Source organism: Simochromis diagramma, unplaced genomic scaffold, assembly GCF_900408965.1.
Source record: "Simochromis diagramma unplaced genomic scaffold, fSimDia1.1 OVJJ01000304.1, whole genome shotgun sequence".
NCBI classification, from domain to species: Eukaryota; Metazoa; Chordata; class Actinopteri; order Cichliformes; family Cichlidae; genus Simochromis; species Simochromis diagramma.
In genome coordinates, this window is record NW_024387030.1 from 3,152,499 (window position 1) to 3,168,959 (window position 16,461).

Below are 16,461 nucleotides of genomic sequence, written 5' to 3' on the forward strand. Positions count from 1 at the left end.
GTTGCTACTGTGAGACCGCCAAAAGCTTTCATTCATCCACCTCCAAGTCAAAACCGAGCTTTATCAGAGTGCATGGACCAGCAGACTTACCTTAACAAATGAGGTCGAAGGGAACGTGGCGAAATCAGATGAGACTCGAGCTCCGGGCTGCAGGTTGACGACATGTTCTGCTACCTCGTCCTGACAGAAGCAGAAGAGATGAAGACTAAGGTGAGTACTTCAAGTTCAGCATCAGCTTGAACAGTAATGTTTTAATGTAACTTTTGTGCATTTTTATCAGCTTATTCTCTCTGTGCTTCACAGCTTTGTGTTTTGTTTGCACCTTCAGTCTGTCCAGAGTGTCATTCAGGGACTGCAGTCTAGCTGTCTGTTCCAGGAGCTGAGCACCAGGGGTCACTGCAGGGCAAAAACAATATGAGAAAATCTCTGAAATCAGTGCCCAACAATCAGTTCTAAATATTTGCACATGATTTCTGGTGTAATTAAGTTAAGATCATCCAGGATTCTATAGATTTAGCAGACAACACAAACAATACAAGGCAAATATTATGAAGACTTCCTGCTACCTAACCTGCTTTAGCAAAGTTATTCAGTCTAACTGTGCTGCTTTTGACACTGTCGTGTCAAATATTTACGAATTCCTTTCCTCGAGGAAGAAATGTCACATACCAGGAGATCTTCCAGTGATGTCCACCACCTTGACGTTGGCACTCATTTGCAGCAGTGTCTCCAGGAGCTGATCGGTCTTACGGTAGAGGGCGCTGGAGAGCACTTCAGGACGTCCGTCTTTGGAGGGAAGCTTGGTCACATTGAGAGGAGGCAGAGAGGCGAGCTGAGCACGCATCTTCTCCGCCTGTTGGAGAACACATGTTGATGGTGAATAAAAATAATCCATCTAATTTTAGGTGTGGTGATCTTAACCTAAAAAGCCTCAAACCATGTGGAAGTCGAGGTAAAATCTCAGCTTTGAAAATCTACAAGTTTGGTGGTTTTTTTACCATATTTGTTGTGTTTAATGAAGGAATAATTTCACTCTTCAGTTATTTGTGTATCCTCTGCAGGTTCTTTGACCTCTAAAGTGTGACTTCACTGTTGCATCCGTCGCATGCTGAGGTGGTGGAGAGGCATTCGTTACCTTCAGCCTGTTGTTCTCGTTCTTCAGGTGTTTGATGCAGAGCCTCTGAGCTTCGATCTGCTGAGTCAGCAGAGGTGAGTCGATCACTTGAACGCCCGATCCAGAGCCGACACCTGACACCATGTTCGCTGTGAACGATAACAGGAACGCCTTATGAGTATTTGAGTGCAGCCAAAGCTTTACTTAAACCTGAATGTTGGCAGTATTTTCACATTCGTTTGACCCTCTGACCACAGCTTTGCACTCTCGTCTTTAACATTGAGTTCTGATGAAAAAGTAAATAATCCTCTTGCATGCTAGAGGTGCACGGCGGTGGAAACAAAAATACATTTGACTTTTTATTCCACTGCATTTATTTGGCAGATGCCATTCCTGTGCATTATGACTGACTTGCATACAAACATATGCATAAATAATAAACAGATGTCCTTAAAAACATGGGAGGGATATGGTGTGCATGCCAAAACAATGCATATACACAAAAATGAGTTCCTACAAGGTTTACTAAGACTTTTAGATACTGAGTACAACACAAACAATATGATGCTGTTTGATCCACCGTCAGATTATTTATTTCAATGTAATTCAAAGCTCTTTCTTGTGCTACAACTTCCTGGTTTAGTGGTACGATTATTTGTAGTGAATGGGTTTGTTTTCTGACACCCTGGAATTTCCAGACCTGCAGACACATACATGTCATGTTTAACTCCTCTCATATCATGCGAGTGAACCACTAAAGGTAAAAAAATAAAATAAATAAGCATGCATCATCACATCAGATGCCAATAGAAGCAAGTAGATACCTTTTTGTTCCTCTGAAGAATGAGTAGGTGAAAATAAGAGGAATTAAAGAAGAGTTATACGGAGAGAAGAATCATTGGTTGTTGAGGAAAGGTATTAAACTGGAGTTAAAATGATGATAAATAACCACAAAATTCAGTATCAATCCTGCAGTGTGATTATCAGGTAGGTTAGTTAAAGTGGAATCCATTACCAGAGAACCACCAAACTAAGAGCATGTTATGCAGCTGCTTCACTCACCTCCGGCCATTCCTGTGACAATGGAGGCGATTCCTGACGGCCCGGTTCCTCTCAGCCCATCGATGGTCATCTTTGATTGGCTGTTGATTCTCTGCTTCAGTTCGGCCTTCTCTGCCTCAAGTTGATCGATGTCGGCCTGCAGAGCGTCCATCGTCTCCTCGAACTCTCTGCAGAGGAGAGGACAACATCACACAACTGTAGATCTCAGTAATCTACAGACGTGTTCTTATTCTTACTTCTCCTTCTTCTTCAGCAGAGTCTGGGCTTCATCCAGTCGAGTTTGGATCTTCTCAACACGTTCGTCTGCATCTTTGGATGAACTGTCCAGCTTCTTTTCTAGCAGGCTGAGACGCACGTTCGCCTCGCTCAGCTCTTCTCCCTGAAAAAGCACACATACCCCCCTAAATCAAAACACTGTGTCTCTGCAGAATTTGTGACTTTTCTTCAGATATTTTGGAGCAGATTCCCTCAGTGTGTACAGATGTGAACATTGACCAGTTCAGAAAACACAATTACACAAACTCCAGATACATACCTATCATTTCAGCTGCATGAACTCTAACCTGACAAAAGATTCGGCAGTTCTGTGTTTTTAATGTTTTTATTCACAGTGAATTTGCTGCTTCTCTCTACCTTGATCTTGAGAGACTTCTTCAGCTCCTTGATGACCGTCTCTCTGTCCTCCAGCTTCAAGCCGAGTCCTTCTGCATCTGTGATTTCCGCTCGAAGAGCTGCCGCTCGCACATCTACTGGCGGAGGGTTCTGGAAGAAAAACGGAGTAATATGAATATAATATTCTGGGTTCACAAAGCTAGAACAAAAATACCGACACACCTTCACAGTGGCCCCACACTGAGCTAATTACCTTGTTTTGAGGCTTCTCTGAGTCATACTCTCCCTCCTGCATAGCAGTCGCCATCTTGTTCATGGTTGCTATGACGATGCTACAGGACTGTCGCAGATACTCGTAGGGGTTGGCACCCTGGGATCCATAGATCTGAAAACGAAAGTATGATTGTCCAGGAGGCTGTCAAAACAGTTGTCCATAAACATGCTCAGACACACAACAAAAGTCAAAGTGCATGAACTCCTCGATTAGCAGGTGAGACTTTTATAATAGTTTCCGTTACATAAACACTTTCTCAGCTCACATTGAGTTCATTCACAAAATCACTGGCTTGCAAAATTTCCAATAATTCCTGCTGCAAGATGACTTCTAATGGAAACTGTTGTCACTGTGTCACTGCATTGTTTTTAATTCATTTAATTGAAATATTCTGCTATAAAAGAATTTTTGCACCTAAATCAATATTACTTTTTGTTGTCAGCCACAATTCTGAATTACAAATGACTAATTTACTCTAAGCAGTGTCCTGCACATACGTCTCAGTCAGGTCACTTGGCCTTTATCAATTAAGTACTAATGTACCTACTTGTTCTCCAGCTTTGAACGCCACGTCCTCCAGTTTGACGGCCGACAGCCCCTCCTGTTCACCGAGAGGTGACATCATCTGAGCTCCGGCTGCTGCCACTTCTTGCAGGACTGCCACCACCCAGGTCAGGTGTTTCCTGCAGTCTGAAAGGGTGTCTGACACCTGTTGGGTAAAAACGAACATGAAATGAAAAAAAGATTTAAAAAAAAAAAAAAAAAAAATTTTTTTACTGTGACTTTCACCATAGATCTGGGGTTCTTGTTGTTTGGGGTTTTTTTTTAACTTGATGGTTTGGTCACTATGGTTACCTGCTGTCCGAAGCTAAGTGCCGCTGGGATGCCGGGCGCGTCAGTTCCAGGCATTCTGCGACGGATCTTCTTGCAGAACTGCCTGATGTCACTACAGGATGTCTCCAGATCCTTCAGCAGCACGGCGAGGTCTGCTTTTTCCTGACCCGCGTGCAGGAATGCCCGCAGACGACCCACCTCCACAGCCATGCAGTCCAAGGCACTCTGGGTAAACTGCACATGAACATAAGCCACGAGTAACCAGTGAAGTCTATTTTCTTTAAGCAGCAGAAACAGAAGCATCTTAATAAAAATACATGAAAAAAGACTGAAACAAAGCTGGATTGAGGGCCAATGTGGTTTATAAACTTCCTACAGATTCCTCAGAGACTGCAGGTGATGTCGATACTCACTCTGATGTGATCAGCGAGCTGCATGGTGCAGTCCTCATTCTGATCTGCCAGGTGGATGCTGTACAGGTGCTGAAAAAGGACAAATATCATTAAACAAGCAGTAGGAGTCTAAATTGCATTTTTTCATCATAATGCAAATGAATTTTGTAATACAATATAGAAAAATATACCATAATATCTTGAAAATCTATTATAGTATAAAAATAAATAATATAAATATAATGAAAATAAGGCAGAATATTAGACATTAAATATTTTGTTTTAATAAAACACAGTTATATTAAACTGCAGTAATCACGCATTAAGTTTGTTTGTGTGTACCTGATAATATTTAATGGCCTTGGTGAGCGGCTCCACATTGACCGTCTCATCCAGCTGGTCTTTGTGCAGCAGGTCAATAAGGAAGTCCAGAGATCGCTCATGGACGCTCATCTCTGGGTACAGAGAGCCGATCTTCTTATAGACCTCCACGCTGCACTGAGACAGAGCTCTGACAAGCACAAGAAGAGCGTATGGAGGAGTTACTCTAATGATAAGCAACCCCTGAAAAAATTCTTTATTTGGAAGCAGTGAAACAGCGTCCGGCACAGCCAGGACATTAACACTGAAAATACAGTTACAACTTAAAAAACTGATAGAATAGTTGTTAATCTTTAGTTTAGAGTCTGTGGTGAAACTTACTGCTCATATTTGTGCAGCGTGGCCTGCAGCAGACTGAGCGAGTAGACGAGACCACCTGCGAAGCTCAGCTGCTCACCCAAAGCTCCCTTCAAGCCGGCTCGCTCCACGCAGTTTTCATTCAGGTCAAATTTCTCCTGTGCCTGTTTGCTGATCAGCTCGGCCTAAAAGACATGTAAACAGTTACAAAAACATGTTTAAACCTCACAAAGAGCAAGTCTCTTCTTCCAGTTTCTAAAAGCTGCAGTGGCTTTTACCTTGCAGATGAGTCTGGGGATGAGCAACAACACCAGGATGCAGTCGTGGTCTCCACCGTGACGGAGGAAGGACTCTGGCATGAAGGAGGTCAGAAGAGAAACGTGTCTGTTGGCCTGACCCACCTCCATCTTCCTCAGCTCCATCTCAATAGCCTAAAACATACACAGACATTAGAAGTTTTGTTTAGCTCCAAAGTTAAAATCAGAAGTTTTGATTTAAAACCTGTAAACACGTGAAAAGAGGATGAGAGCTACTTATTATTCAGACCAAAACCCTGTGATTGTTTCTGACCTTGGCGTAGGCCTTCGTCTCTGCAAATTTAATCTTGAAATCAAACATCTCTGCTGGCGGCTGCTGCTGCAGCTCTGCTGAGGCTTCCTGCTGGCTGGTCAGCTCTCTGTTCACCTCCTGCAGCAAACACATGAGAACAATCGTGACTGACTGACTGTAGGACACCAACACGTGATTAACAGGTTAGATGTGAAAACACGTTTTACATATTTCCTCTACATGTTTACCTGTAGGTGAGCTGTGAGCTCGCGGTACTTCTTGATGGTCTGCTGGTAATCGGCTACGGTCTCCTGTGCGGCTTCAACTCGTTTCTCTGCCTCTCGGACTCTCGCTGCTCCCAGATCCAGCATCTCCCTCAGCTCCAGCTCCGTCTCTCTGGCGTTCTCCTGCAGCTCGTCGTTCATCTCATTTATAGCTTCCTGCACGAAGGAGACGTGCACACAAACAATCAGGGCCACCTCCTTTTTTTGAATTTGATTTTTGAAATCTGTCTCTGTTTTTCTAGATCTATTAATTCTTGTGGGATAATAATGAGATTTTGCAGCTTGTATAAACTCATGTTTTGTTTATTCTTGGAAAAAACAACGTACGTTAAAGTTTCTTTAATCTGGAATCTATTTTCTTGTATATTTCAATGATTGTGCAATAAACTGAAATACTTTCAGACACTTTTGTCATTCTTTAATGACAGGTACAAGACAGATGAGTTTCTTGTGTGGATCATATGATCATTGTTCCAGGTCAGTGCTCACCAAAGGAGCACTTTAATCCAACAAAAGCTGCAGTGATGACAAACACCAGAGGGCTCCAAATGCATATTAATGACCCCGGCCCCATATTATTAATGAAATGAATCAGCAAGCAGCAATACTTCAATTTTTTCAGACCTTATTACTATGAATGTATGCAGGTAGGCCAGTCTGAGCAGTAAAACGAGATAGTGAGAAATAAATCAGAGTGTTTATGGACTGAAAATCACTTTGGGATTTTTTTTAACCTGCGCAGTTTATCGCCATGTTTGTTCTGGGCGATTGTCACTCACCAGATCTGTGACTGTCTCTCTCAGCTCTCTGACTTTCTCCTCCAGGTCCAAGTTCCTCTCTGTCAGAGTCTCCACCATCTCCTCTGCGCCTAAGGCTGCATCCACCTGAAACAGAGCACATGTTGTTTTTCTGCTGTTATCCATCCCACGAATTAAAGGATCACAGGCCTGGGGGGAGCTACCTTTCACTTCCTCTACAGTGTGACAAGTCAGAAAAGATGCAGCTCAGTCATAAGGTCCACTGACCTGCTCTTTCAGCTCATCAATGGTCTTTTCTGCCGCTTTCATCTCTTCCTGCAGTTTCTCCTTCTGGCTTCTCAAACAGTCAAGTTCCACGTTCTTCTTCTCCATCTGCTTCTGCAACTTCACGTGTTCCTGCTTCTCTGACGCAGACAGGTCACGCATCCTGGACACAAAAACACGCATCAGTGTTTTGGAGCTTGTAAAGTTCTGAATTAAAGTTCAGTTCAGTATAATTGTGGCTTTCATGAAGACATCAGCGGACCTACCTGACCAGAGCTTCCTTCAACCTGCTGTTCTGCTCCTCCAGCTGTTTCACATGGTAACTGGAGGCGGCACCATCTGAGCCTGACAGAAACCCAAAAACAAAACAAAAAAGAAAAGCTCGTCATTAAAGCTTGCAAACTTTTCACTCTAAATTGATGTTCATTTTACATACTTTAAAACCCAGACTCAAACTTCAGTATTTGTATTGATGGTTCATGTCCTGATTTAACAGAAATGAGGCCTGGATACAACATCTGCAATGATAAAAATCAGCTCTTCAGTACCTTTCTCCTCAATCTCATGCTTGAGGATCTCCAGGTCCATGGTGAGCTCATCCACTTTCTCCTTGAGGGAATCCACCTCCAGCTGCAGAGACTCTGCTCTCTCCTCAGCCATCTCCTTATCCAGCGTCGCCATCTCGATGGCGTCCGCTGTGTCCGACATTTCCTCCATATAACGCTCCTTTGCCTCCAGAGCTTCTTTAGCCTCCTACACACAGAAAAGCTTAGTTTCAACAAAGTATTACATAACTGCATGTTATTTAAACTGCATGCAAATCGTATACTTTCCCCCCTTATTAAAAGCCAGTTATAAACTATATTTGTTATATTTACATTTGTTTTTGTTGCTTCTCTTTAACCTCTAAAAACTCAGATCCTTTAATAATAATTTTACAGAAAGTAAGAAGGTATGTGGCAGCCAGGTGCTGTTAATCAAACACACTGTGAACACTTCACCAAAATAAATAAATAAATAAATAATCTGCAATAAAGGTTGAGATGAGTTTAGGCCCAATAATCTCAAAACCTACAGACTTAAATTAAGAGTAATTAATAAGATTTTTAAATTTGTAGTTCATTGGAAGCTAAGGAAGGAACGCAATTGCTGGCTAGTTTTTGTTAGCAGTCAACTGCTGCCTTTTAACACTTTTTCAGCCGAGCCTGAGCATCTACACTGCATCCCCTCCCTCCTCCTCCATCTGTGGCTCCTTACCCTCTTGGCCTCCTTGAGTTGCTTCTGCAGTTCGGCCTGCTGCTCTTGCATCTTGGTCTTCCACTCCTGCAGCTGCTCCAGCTGGATCTTGTGCTTCTCCAGCTCCTTCAGTTTTGCTTTGTCCTCCGTGCGCTTCATCTTCAGGGTCTCCAGCTTCTCCTCCAGATCCTTCACTTGATTACGCAGCGCCTCCTCTTCCTGGGTAACAGTTATATCAGGGGTGTCAAACTCAAATACACAGTGGGCCAAAATTCAAAACTGGAACAAAGTCGCGGGCTAACATTAATATTTATTGAAAAAAAAAAAAAATCTTCCTCCAGATATAAGAATGAATCTTTTCTTATGGACTCAAATAAGTTTTGCTGGAAAACTGAATATGGAACAAGCAAAGCTTAATACTAAACAATATATATATTAGCTGTATAATACCAGTAGGCCAGCTCTAATCCGGTTGTTCAGTCTGACGTCACTAGCCGTGTCTGGGTCTAAACTCCGCTGCAGGTCCATATATCAAACGATCACTATGGCATTACTGAGAGTTGAAAAACTGTCTAAAGTCTTTCATCTTTAATAAAATGATCAGCGTTCTGCTCTACCAGGTGTAACAATTGAGTTTAACATCCAGGCATCCATGAAAACGGAATTTATGACATTTAACGGAGTTAGAAGTTAGCAGGGAGTTAGCTCGCTAGCTTCTATCTAAATACAATATAGCATGTCCTGACTGCGGGGTTTTGGAAACAAATTCAAACGTACAGCTCTGCTATCACTTCCAACATAAATGAAGACAGAAAACTAAACAGCAGTGAAGTTTGTAGGGCTACTGAAGTTTGGCTAGCTGGTATATAATGATGTGCTACGTGACCGCTAGCGACACAGCTATGTTAGCATAATATAAACAAGCTAACTTTTTTTTTCCACTCGATAAAAGTTAACGTGAGTGTTCTCGGTGGTCAGGAACAAATGTAATCGCATGGCAGGATGCTGTAAAAGGACCAAACTTCAGCCAGGAGAACAACTGAGATAATCCATCCATAATACGAGGTTAGTCATTCATATACTGCTGCATGGGCTGGGCTGTAGTTACATCCTAAGGTTTTAAAAACTGAGCTTAAATAAATGATTAGCGGTCATAAAAGCTGAGGGAGGTCAACAGTGATCACTGACTGTTTTAGGAGCTTTTTGAGATCAAATAGAAGAAAATACATAACATTAAACATGTTAACAACAGTGTTGGTCAAGTTACTTGAAAAAAGTAATCAGTAACTAATTACTGATTACTTCCCCAAAAAGTAATCCCGTTACTTTACTGATTACTTATTTTCAAAAGTAATTAATTACTTAGTTACTTTTTAAAAACACGATTTACAACCTGAAGAGGTGATAAAGTGATAGATCTTTCAGCCCAATTCTACTTTTTCTGCATAATCCATCATACAAAATGTAATCAAATGGAAAAGTCTCTTTTTTTAACTTGTTTTATCAGTTTTAATCTTTTAACTTTATGCATCAAGCAAAAATTTAATTATATGCAACATTCTCTGACTTGAATAAATTAGTTTAACATTTAAACCTATTTTCTACACATTCCAGCACATAAAATATTTTTTGTGTTTACACTCACTCTTTCAAATAGATGCAAGTAAAACACAGCAGAACATAAATAAAGTCAAAGACTCAGCGGTCCTGTTGCTCTATTTTCACCTGTAAAGCAGGAGCAGGGTAGGCGGAGGTTTACCCTGGTGCAGGTGTGCCGCGGTCAGTTGAAGAATCCGCGAGTTTCTCTGTGAATTTCCCATTACGTCGTTGCGCACTCGGTGCTTCCTTGGAAGTTTAGGGGTTTTTTTTCGCTGTAAAAAGAAGTTTTCTTCCCATGCACGACGGACGCTAATGTTTTTGTCACTTTTTATGGAATCAAACTCAAAGTAAGGTCCACGCTTTAAACGCTGCACGCTCATACTCTCTCCCACAATCAATATGTGATCCATTGTTGATCTGCACACAGATGTTGTCACTAACGGCGCACTCACTTACGTCACTGTCGTGAGACATTCTCGCAAAAAAATCACGGTTTTAGTAACGCAGTAACGCAGCGTTCCTACGGGAAAGTAACGGTAATCTAATTACCGTTTTTGCAATAGTAATCCCTTACTTTACTCGTTACTCGAAAAAAGTAATCAGATTACAGTAACGCGTTACTTGTAACGCGTTACTGCCCATCTCTGGTTAACAACACAAAAGCCATATTAAACGCAGACTACTTTAGGCCCGGAAGTAGGATTCGTCGTGTCATCACTGAACAACCGGATAGTAATTTGGTATGGCTTCGCGGGCCAAATGTAATCTGGCCCGCGGGCCAGAGTTTGACACCTATGAGTTATATGGACAAGATGAAGGGGAAAAGTGAGATTTAAATAAACACATATTAGAGGAAACTCTCTAAAACACAAAAGGAGGATTCAAACTTGCTCCATTTTCTTTTCTTTTTATGAATAATTTCTCTTTAATGATTCTTCAGAATGAAGACCGAAAGCAGTGGATCAGGTTTAAAGCCTTGTGTTAGAAGCACTTACGCATTAAATATTAAACCTGCAGAAAATTCACCTGTGGAGAGAAAACACACACACACACACACACACATGCTGTATCACACATCCAGTGTGCACACACAGATAATCACACTCCTCTAAACACTCTCTGAATCCTGTGATAAACGTGCAGCAGAGACAATCACTGCACACACACAGGTTAGAAAAGGAGTCACGCCTCAGCTGATTAAAACGTTAGTGAGAGCAGAACAACACTTCAATACTTCAAGTGCAGAAACATCACATCACACCACCTCACTGCACCTGTGTTTCCATAGTGACATTTTCCTGAGGGGACAAAATACCAATTAGACTGATTATTCCAACTTTAACATTTCATTTAAAAAAAAAAAAAAAAAAAAAAAAAAAAAAAAACACACAGAAGGCGATTTTTACAAAAGGTTGATGTGATAATCGCTGATGTTTAAATACAACTTAATATGCAAAAGAAAACGAGAGACACAGATAAAATCTCGGTGTTGATTTGTTATCAGCACATTAACAGGCAGATAATTCACAAAAACAAAGGTAAATTCTGTCACGTTGCCTAAAAAGCGTTTCAGGCCTTCGGCTCTCGTTCTGACTCTGCTGGATGATGTCAACACAAAGTGACAGCTGGGTCATAAAATACACTTAAATTTAGACGAGAGATACTGACAAAGTTGTCACATCTGATTTTACTCCTTCGCTGTGCTTGTGTGGGTTATACTCAGAGTCCACTGACTCTGGTGGTACATTAAATCCTGTTAAACAAAATGTATGAATGAATTAATGTGACTATGGGTAGTGCCTTTTTAAGCAGGCTTTGCTCATTCGCATAATACTTGTTGTGGACTAAGTGCTGCCACAGAAGCTTCCTTCATAATGGGTCAATAAGCATTCAAAGAAAAGAAAAATGTATAGATAAACAGTAAAACATATCAGATCTGTCCAACGCAGGGTGAATAGAACTTCTGATCCAGACACACACTGACCTTGCTGGGGATGGGAGCTGGAGGGTTTCCAGGGGAGTGGAGGGTGGGGATGACCGGAGCAGCCAGGGGGGTCTGTGCTGGCGTGCTGGGCTCGCTGCTGCTCATCTCCCCAGCAGAGGCTGAAGCCGAGCCAGACGCGGCCCCCTTCCCTCCTGCAGGTCGACTGGGCTGCTGAAGGAATCGAGAAAAAAGTCCAATCAACAACAAGAATTAAAATTTTTATTTTTAAAAAAGAGAGAAACACTTTGTGCTGTGGAAAAGTCTTCCCTCATTTCTTTATATTTTCTTTCCAAGGAGCCCGATTAAACAGGACAACTTTTAAACTGTACCATTAAGCACATTGTTACTAACAGACTGCAAAAAAAATGTATAGCTCAATAAAATAAATATGTTGAAGAATAAAACATGTTCATAACAACACGGTCTTTAAAATTGTATGAACTCTGCCATAGATGCTGCATTTTCTTTCATGTTTGCGCATGATTTCATTAATCACTGCACCTCTTTCTCTTTCCAAGCAAAATGTAAAGAAATTGGGTAAGGTGCACCACTTTTGCACTGTGCTCTTAATTTAACTCAACTTTGAGGCTGGATTTAGCTTCTCTACAAAATCACCTACATCAAAATAATTGTTAAATTATTTATCATTACATTTTTTTATTCTACTAACTGAGACCTGAACATCTGTATAATATTAAATGTCTACATATTAACAGATATTTGATTATTCATGCTCATTGTTTTGTTAGCTTCAGACCTGAAAAGGAGAATTTCAGTTTATCGAAAAATTGACTGAGTTGTTTATTAGCTGTTGTAAATTTCCCAAAAAAATATACAACTGTGCCCTTCTTCAGTAGACCTCAATAGTGACCTCAGACACAATTAAGACCTTAAAATAGAGAAAACAAATACCGATGTAATACTAAATGAGAAGTGCTGAAAATATTCTGAAAATATATGAAAAAAGGTGTGCAGCAGATGGAAAGCAATAAGAAATAAAGCAAACTTTAGATTAATAAATGTAGTGTTGACATAAACATAAAATGTTTTAAAAAGTGTAAAATCTGTAAGATTAAAGTGGACTATCTTTTATGCTTTTGAACAAAAATATGATTCGTGTTATGAGTTATGTGCATAAATCTGATCTGCCTCATGAAGTGAAAATGATAATCGCATGTTCAAATAACGCAGGCTGACAAAAGGTGGAAACCCTGATGATGTTGAAGACTGGGCTCACCTTTGGCCTTCTGGCCGTGGTCTGAAGAAGAGGAGAGGAAGCAGGTAAAGGTCAAAGGGCAGCAGGAGGAGAGGAGGGAAGGGAAGGAAACAAACAACCAGGGTTAGTGATTCAAGGCAAAGTCATAGTAAAGAAAGATTACAAAAAAATAAAAAGTAAGAATGAGTGGATGAAGCTGATATGACTTTAGGCCATCGTTGAATATTTGCTGCTTCACTCACAGTTGAAATCCTGTTAATGTATTCTTCTTGACAAGACGCCCCTACTTATATTACTATCATCTATCATAATAACATCTACACAGATCTCTGCTCTGTTTCTCTAATGATCTTTATTGTCTTAACTGATCTCTGGGCCTCATCTCATCCACCCATATGACCACAGTCTTGGCAACAACAGAGACACTGACTGGTACTGCCGCTGTGACCTCAATGACCGCATTGTATCTCAGTTAGCTTCATCTATGTCGAACTACACTCATACTGCTGAGGTAACAGCAGCATTCAGGTACAACATGTGTTTCAGACATGCTACACCACAGGGTGGATGACAGGATTTGCAGTTGAGCTTGTAAAGAAACACTTTGCACTGTATAACACACATGGGTTACACTATTTTTGATTTCCTACCTCGAGGATGACAATGACAAATGCAGTTAAACTATAGATTCCCTGGTAACTTGTCCACAAGTCTTCAGTCACCCAGGCCTATAGACTAGCCAACAATCCCCTGTGAGGAATGTGTATTCCTCAGTGGGTTGGAGAGTGGTTTTTGAAACCAGTTGCAAAGTTGCTGCAACACAAATGCCCTTGTGATTGGTTTTGGTAGCAGACTACCATGGCCGACTACAGTTTTCATGGAAGATACCAACTTGTCTGCAAACACTTGCCATCTAACCACTACCAGTAGTAAAACTTATGCAAACTGGGAATGCCTCCAAAATAAGAGATTGAAAGCAATACATTTTAAAACTTTTACTTTGGTGGTCTCCATTTATGGTTTGTGTTACACTCTGCAGTTTTACGACTGCTTAGCAAGTATTTGGGGAGTATATGCAGACAAGCTGGCATCTTTCATAAGTCTGCAAGGAGGTGCTCGGTACAGCACTGTAACCCAACTTCACCTACTAACAGCAAAAAACCTCCAACATTCGACTGGTAGAAATACATTTTTCCCCAACTAACCAAAGGTTATCAGGGCTTCATAGACTGATCTCTAGGCCCAGGTTACATGACCTAATTATTTTCCAGCGACATGAAACTGAGAAACTGAGTCGCTATTCAGCAGATTAAAATCATAGTCCGTTTTTCTACAACATACTAAAGTTCAAATTATTTTCTTTAAAGATCCTGGAATTAAGTCTTGCGACTAGTAAGTCTAGATTTGCACATGGAAAAGATTTCTAATATATTACAAATGTACCAATTAACCATTGTCTCTGTTACCTGTAATTAGTGTTAAATTACAGAGGAAACAATCTTTGACGATACCAGAAAATTCTGAAGCATTCGGGCACTGCTACAATAAATCTACAGTTAACAATATTAATCTTTTCTTGTGACTATCACTTCATATTAAAGTACGTCTATGATGATGATTTAAACTTAACCCAAGCCTGACCAGACACTTGTATACTTTCTACCATATTCATGTAAAATGATCTGTTGCATCCAATTATCTTCCACTATCTGCCCTCAGTACACTCAATCAATATCCATCTCCATCTGGGCTTTGGCTCGTTATTGTTCTTTATTGGATTAAAGCACTACCATCCAACAGAAACTTGCCCAAGCTTATAGCTGTACCACCTAAGATCTGTCAGTCCTCTTAAACCACCATGTTGTGCTATAGTTGCCAGAACAAACTGTACTCAAACCACATCTGCCTGTTTGCCACATCTGCAAACAGTGATGGAAATCAACGTATAGTCTTGAGTAAGACATAGCTTCCGTATGATGAGGCTAAATAAAACAATAAATATGATACAAGGCAACTCAACAACTGCAAACACATGTAGAAGCATGGACAGCTACCGACAGCATGGGCAAAATAAACTTTGAAGTCAAAGAAAGAGCACAGCTGAGCTGCAAACACTTTTACTTTTATGCTGGGAATATTAAATATCAATGGTCTGGGAAAAAAAAAAAATGGGAAAAAAGGCAATTCCACCTTAAACAAAATGAGGACACATGACCTTTACAACAGCTCTGCCAACAAAACGAAAAGGATGATAACATCAACACAAGAAACCCAACAGAAAAAGAGCATCACATGGAGTTCTGTACCTTCCGGGGTGCAGGAGTCTGTCTCATCATTTTTGCAAGGGAAGAAGACATACACACACACGGTCACCCAGAAACATACAAACACACACACACACACACAAACAGGAAGCTGATAAAACAGGCAAAGATCCACAGACAGCGGGTTCAGAACAGACAGGCGGAAAGCTGAAGCTGAACAGTCAGACAGGCAGCGGCTCAGGCCGGGGAGCTGCAGTGGTGCAAATGGCCGCGGCGATTTATTCCCAGGCTCCCCCTCCCTCCTTCTGTTCGTCCCTTCCTCCTGCTATCGTCCTCCTTTATGTCCTCTTTCTCTCATAATCCATTTGCCGGCGCCCTCTGTCAGCACCTCTCTTCTGCTCTCGCCTCTGATTAGTACTCGAACATCCCTCTGCCACGAGCCTCCAGCCTGCTGCCGTTTCCTGCTACACCGGAGACGCCTCTCCTCCCCTAACCTCTCTCTCCAACCCTCTGTCTCATTTTCCCCCCCCTCTTCTCTCTCTCGCTTGTTGGGATTTGTCAGCTACTCCTGCATTACATCACTGTGTGCCCTCCTCCCTCCCTGCTGCTCACCCACTCATCACCACCTCTAACACAGACAGACAGGGGGGGAGGGGGGGAGGGAGGGATGGGTGTGAAGTGGTGATTGGGGACAGACAGGGGAGGAAAGGGATGGTGTGAGGCAGAGGAGGGCGGGGCTGTAAATGGAGGTGAGAGGGAAAAATGAGCAGCCATGCTGATGCAAGCCTCATATCTCCTAGCAACGCTGGCAGATCCTCAAAAAGGTTCATTAAAATGAGGCTGACAAAAACAAAAGGGGTGAGGGGGGGGGGGGGGGGGGGGCGCGACACCTGAGCGGCTTTATGAGGTCTACCTTTCTTAGTGAGTCTTGCTATTTTTGAACTGCGCCTAACCGTGCTTTACATAGACACATACCCAGAGTACAGAGGTTAAGAAAGCCTCACATAAAAACTCAGAAATGCAAACATTATGACAGCCAGAGATAAGATCCAAACTTTAAAAGTAACATTAACTGTAGCAAAAGGATTTTTTTTTTTAATTAAAAGGGAGATTTAATAGTTCGACAGTCTCCTAAAGAGCCGTCTAAGGAAGCAATCGTGATACCTTCCTCACTAATCTGTTGCTCTGCACCAACAGCTCAGCAGGAAGAGAGAGGGATCTCTAAGAGGATTAATCCACAAAGTATAAGATACTCTGATTAGTTGTGAGCTTTAAACCTCAAATACTTTCACGTCATGGGCAAAAAAACATGGGGAGAAAATGTCCAATGAGGTTTTAGTA

The 16,461-nt window shown here is 41.5% G+C and overlaps 1 protein-coding gene across 10 annotated transcripts in view; it reads right to left on the reverse strand.

Annotated features, from left to right (window-relative positions):
• LOC120739551 (dynactin subunit 1-like) overlaps positions 1-16,461 on the reverse strand; it is a 35,801-nt gene that overhangs the window by 1,926 nt on the left and 17,414 nt on the right. For 5 of the 10 annotated variants that reach the window (XM_040041343.1, XM_040041342.1, XM_040041336.1 and 2 more), the window contains 26 exons: positions 15,163-15,180; positions 12,878-12,898; positions 11,641-11,811; positions 10,931-10,954; positions 8,079-8,276; positions 7,370-7,574; positions 7,088-7,166; positions 6,825-6,984; positions 6,579-6,683; positions 5,764-5,955; positions 5,537-5,653; positions 5,245-5,397; positions 4,991-5,151; positions 4,631-4,799; positions 4,310-4,378; positions 3,918-4,130; positions 3,610-3,771; positions 3,042-3,173; positions 2,810-2,938; positions 2,413-2,555; positions 2,177-2,343; positions 1,939-1,950; positions 1,136-1,263; positions 670-853; positions 323-396; positions 91-180 (listed from right to left, as the gene is read on the reverse strand). In XM_040041343.1, the coding sequence (XP_039897277.1) occupies positions 91-180; positions 323-396; positions 670-853; positions 1,136-1,263; positions 1,939-1,950; positions 2,177-2,343; positions 2,413-2,555; positions 2,810-2,938; positions 3,042-3,173; positions 3,610-3,771; positions 3,918-4,130; positions 4,310-4,378; positions 4,631-4,799; positions 4,991-5,151; positions 5,245-5,397; positions 5,537-5,653; positions 5,764-5,955; positions 6,579-6,683; positions 6,825-6,984; positions 7,088-7,166; positions 7,370-7,574; positions 8,079-8,276; positions 10,931-10,954; positions 11,641-11,811; positions 12,878-12,898; positions 15,163-15,180 (3,276 nt within the window). The remainder of the gene's footprint in view (positions 1-90; positions 181-322; positions 397-669; positions 854-1,135; positions 1,264-1,938; positions 1,951-2,176; positions 2,344-2,412; positions 2,556-2,809; positions 2,939-3,041; positions 3,174-3,609; positions 3,772-3,917; positions 4,131-4,309; positions 4,379-4,630; positions 4,800-4,990; positions 5,152-5,244; positions 5,398-5,536; positions 5,654-5,763; positions 5,956-6,578; positions 6,684-6,824; positions 6,985-7,087; positions 7,167-7,369; positions 7,575-8,078; positions 8,277-10,930; positions 10,955-11,640; positions 11,812-12,877; positions 12,899-15,162; positions 15,181-16,461) is intronic. The other 5 variants (XM_040041344.1, XM_040041340.1, XM_040041337.1 and 2 more) reach the window with 4 other exon arrangements.